Source organism: Rutidosis leptorrhynchoides, chromosome 4 (genome assembly GCF_046630445.1).
Source record: "Rutidosis leptorrhynchoides isolate AG116_Rl617_1_P2 chromosome 4, CSIRO_AGI_Rlap_v1, whole genome shotgun sequence".
NCBI classification, from domain to species: Eukaryota; Viridiplantae; Streptophyta; class Magnoliopsida; order Asterales; family Asteraceae; genus Rutidosis; species Rutidosis leptorrhynchoides.
The window spans coordinates 70414166-70417667 of record NC_092336.1 but is presented as its reverse complement, the minus strand read 5'-3'; the positions used below and the strand labels follow the sequence as shown (position 1 = coordinate 70417667).

At 38.6% G+C, this 3502-nt stretch overlaps 1 protein-coding gene across 1 annotated transcript; it reads right to left on the bottom strand.

Annotated features, from left to right (window-relative positions):
• Positions 1 to 816: 816 nt before the first annotated feature.
• On the bottom strand, positions 817 to 2288 carry LOC139843513 (uncharacterized). Its single transcript, XM_071833612.1, has one exon. It carries the CDS (start codon positions 2040 to 2042, stop codon positions 933 to 935), a length of 1110 nt encoding a protein of 369 aa, XP_071689713.1. The 5' UTR covers positions 2043 to 2288; the 3' UTR covers positions 817 to 932.
• Positions 2289 to 3502: the final 1214 nt, after the last annotated feature.

Genomic DNA, 3502 nt, shown 5'->3' with positions numbered 1-3502 from the left:
TTTTGCTTCCCCCTCTTCCCCCCGATTGGTTACTTCCCCATTGATCCTGCCCCTATATATATATATATATATATATATATATATATATATATATATATATATATATATATATAAAATCAAAGAAAATGTGAACAGTGGAAAAAAGCTGTTTTTGTGTACATTGTGAAGAAAAAAAAAAAAAAACCCGATTATATATATAAATACATTTAGCCTCGCTATTATATACTCACATTTTGCCGAGTGGCACACAAGCATTTTTGATAACAAGTGCACCATGTTCGAATCCAACACTAGCGGGCTGGTCCAGTCACTTGTTACTACAGTACCAAACAATAAGTTTCTGTCTAGACCTATTATTATATGGCGAAAAACAGCCACTAAAATTGCTTAAATTGATGCACCGGTTTTTACATAAAACTTGACAGAAAAACATTTTATATCGTTATCAAGTTATTATAACATTAAAAGGGTCCAAAATTAACAAATATCATCCCTGGAATGGCTGATTCAGAGCTGTTTGCAATCAAGGAAAGGTGGTAACTTGGGCAGTCTTATAGGCTGCTGATCTGTTTGGTTTTGGGTCAAGCATTTAATTTCTTAAAGCGTTTTTCAACGGGCAAACATTGATTCTTTGTGGTTGAATGGAGTCATGTGGATCAAACTAGTTTTCCCTTTCTACAAGCAAATACTGCGGTTTTAACCATCCTTCGTGTACCATGCCATACATGGGTCGGGTCGGGGCTAGACTGACCAAGGTCATCAATTGTAGAAATATCATAACTCAAAGTGATGACAAAAATCATAAATGAGAAACTTGTAACACTATTATCATAGCTTTATACATCTAATAAGCTCAAAGTTAATATTTGTACATACACATTCTTAAAACCTACAAATGATAAGCTTTCTGAACAATGGTCACATTAAAAATCCTACAAATGAGTCATATTTGTGGAACGCTTCCTCGAATCAATCACACCTTTCACAAACATGTCTATAATCTGTTTCTGCGATTCAAGTATCAACTCACTACGTTTCATATCAGATTCCATTCTCATTTTTTCAATCTCCCTAGCCATATCAATCTTCATAGTCTCCACTTTCATAAACCCGTCACCTAATAACCTAATCGACGATACCACATCTGATATCACATTATTACTCGTCTCCTTTTCCCCCCCTTTTAAATCCTTCACATTCAGAACCGAGTTGTCTGCATTTCGATACTTCCCCCTTGACCCATTCCAAGGAATTTTAAGCCACATTTCGTCATTATTTTCAACATCGTCATCATCATCACAAACTACCTTACTAAATTTCCTTGGCCTAAGACCGGGTCGACTTGATTCCTGTAAACCCACGGGTTCGATTGCAACCCCACCTCGATTTCCAGAACTTTTTCGATTTTTATTCAACTCACTAGTTGGAGTTTTAAAAAAGTAACCATCTGTGTGATTTCTTGATTCTTTACCCTTGTAACCATTTGAATTCAAGGTTTCTTGAATTGGGGCTTCTACAAGTGATCCATCACCATAACGATTTGAAACCCTAGAAATGACATTAGGGTTTTGGTTCACCATACGTTTAGTCGGTAAAATTACTGGCTTTTCAACCTGTAACGGTTTGATCCGAATTCCATGACCCGGGTTCAAACCATTAGGCTTTTGGGTTTGCAAATTACCCTGGTTATGATCAACGGGATCAGACCCATTTTCCATAGCTTCCATAGCTTCAAAGTAAAACCAAGAAGAGTAAAACCGATCACCTGCGTACTTGGCGGCGCGTTGCTTCTCAACACGGTGGCGTTGCCGGAGCTTTTCAATTTTATGACGACACTGAGCTGAGGTTTTCGGTGGGGTGACGTCAGGGAAGGTGGCGGTTACTTTTTCAGCAACGGCGTCCCAATCCGCTGTTTTAAGAAACGCACGGTGAAGCGCGTGCCATCGTTCACGGTAAGCTTCAATCAGCACTAGTGCTTCGTCACGTGTCCAGCACGGGGGAGGAAACTTCCGTACGTGTCTTGGTCCAGCGAAAGCTGACATGGGTTTTGGTTGTGAACTTGTGATGGTGAATTTGGGGGCGGCGTATGTTTGTGGAGTAGCGGCGTAGGTTAGCAAGTTGTGGGGGTATTCGGTTGAAGTTGGGTGGGTGTTGAATAGACGGTGGTGTGAATAAATGTGAATAGTTGGAACTAGGTGGGTGAGGCTAGAATGCGCGGATTGGTGACGTGGAACCCAACTCGGATTGAACACATGGGTTGACGTGATGATATGTAGAACGAGCTACAGTGGTTTTGGGTCCGACTTGGGTGGATATGGGCTGATAATATTCTTAGGTGGTGATGGTTAAGGACAAACTCGCTTCCTCTTTTCAACTCGGGGATAGTTATTAGTTAAATAATTAATAATTAATAATTAATAATTAAATAATATTATCATAATATAAATATATCGTGATTTGTAATTGGATTTTGAATTAACCTTTTTCTCACATATGTTAAAAACATTTGAGTATTTCAGTGTTACTAATACGAAGACTACAATCTTTTTAAAGTATTAACTGATTTTATTTTCACTTTTGTCGATAATAGGCGAGGTTCCTAATGGTTTGATCGGGATTACTACATCTTGAGGGGAGAACATTCGGTGTGTATGAACGATTGATCATCAACAACTTGAATACTCGATAGACGTGCAAATCAGGAATCAATTTCTTCTAATATATATGTTGATGGATATCACAAACTTTATGAGGGTTAATCACTAGGATTGTGAACCATTTTCTGACAACAATGATGTATTTACATCCAACCGTATAGTTTGTAATGAGTATGGTCATGACGAGGGAGTGTCTGCATCACGATAGTAGGTGACAATAATGGTAGCTACCGTAGGAGTGTAAAGATGGTGTTTAAGATTCGTTTTAACTGCCTTTGGACACCGTTCAACGTATAAGCCCCCATATAACGTAGAAGTATGCGTCATCCATTTAATAGAGGCGTTGTGTTCGCAATGGGATGGATGACAAGTGTGTTTGGTGTGAGGATCATTTTGAGTCGATCGACCTTCTTTTGTTTCATTGCTCATGGTCTCGAAACATTTGGTCGGCTTTGTTCAATTGGTGGAATGTCTCATGGGTTATGCCTATTGATTTTTCTATCGATTGTTTTCATGGTTTAGGACGTAAAGCTAAAAAAGCGTGGAGATTGATCGGTCTGGTTACGTATTGGCTCATTTGGCTAGCAAGAAATGATTTGGTATTTAATGATGTTCGTAAAGAGTGGCCCATAATAGTCGATCAAGTGAAGATGAAGGTCTTTCAATGGTTGGCCAATGCATATATTGTGAAGGGATATCAATTTTATATTTGGAAGGTGCAGCCATGGTCTCTTGTTTGAGCAGTAGCTGTGAAATGCTTTTTATTGTATACTGCTATGTGCTTTTGTTTTGTTTAGAGATTGGTTTGTAAAAGGGTTTCATGGGCTTGTCCATAAACCTTTTAG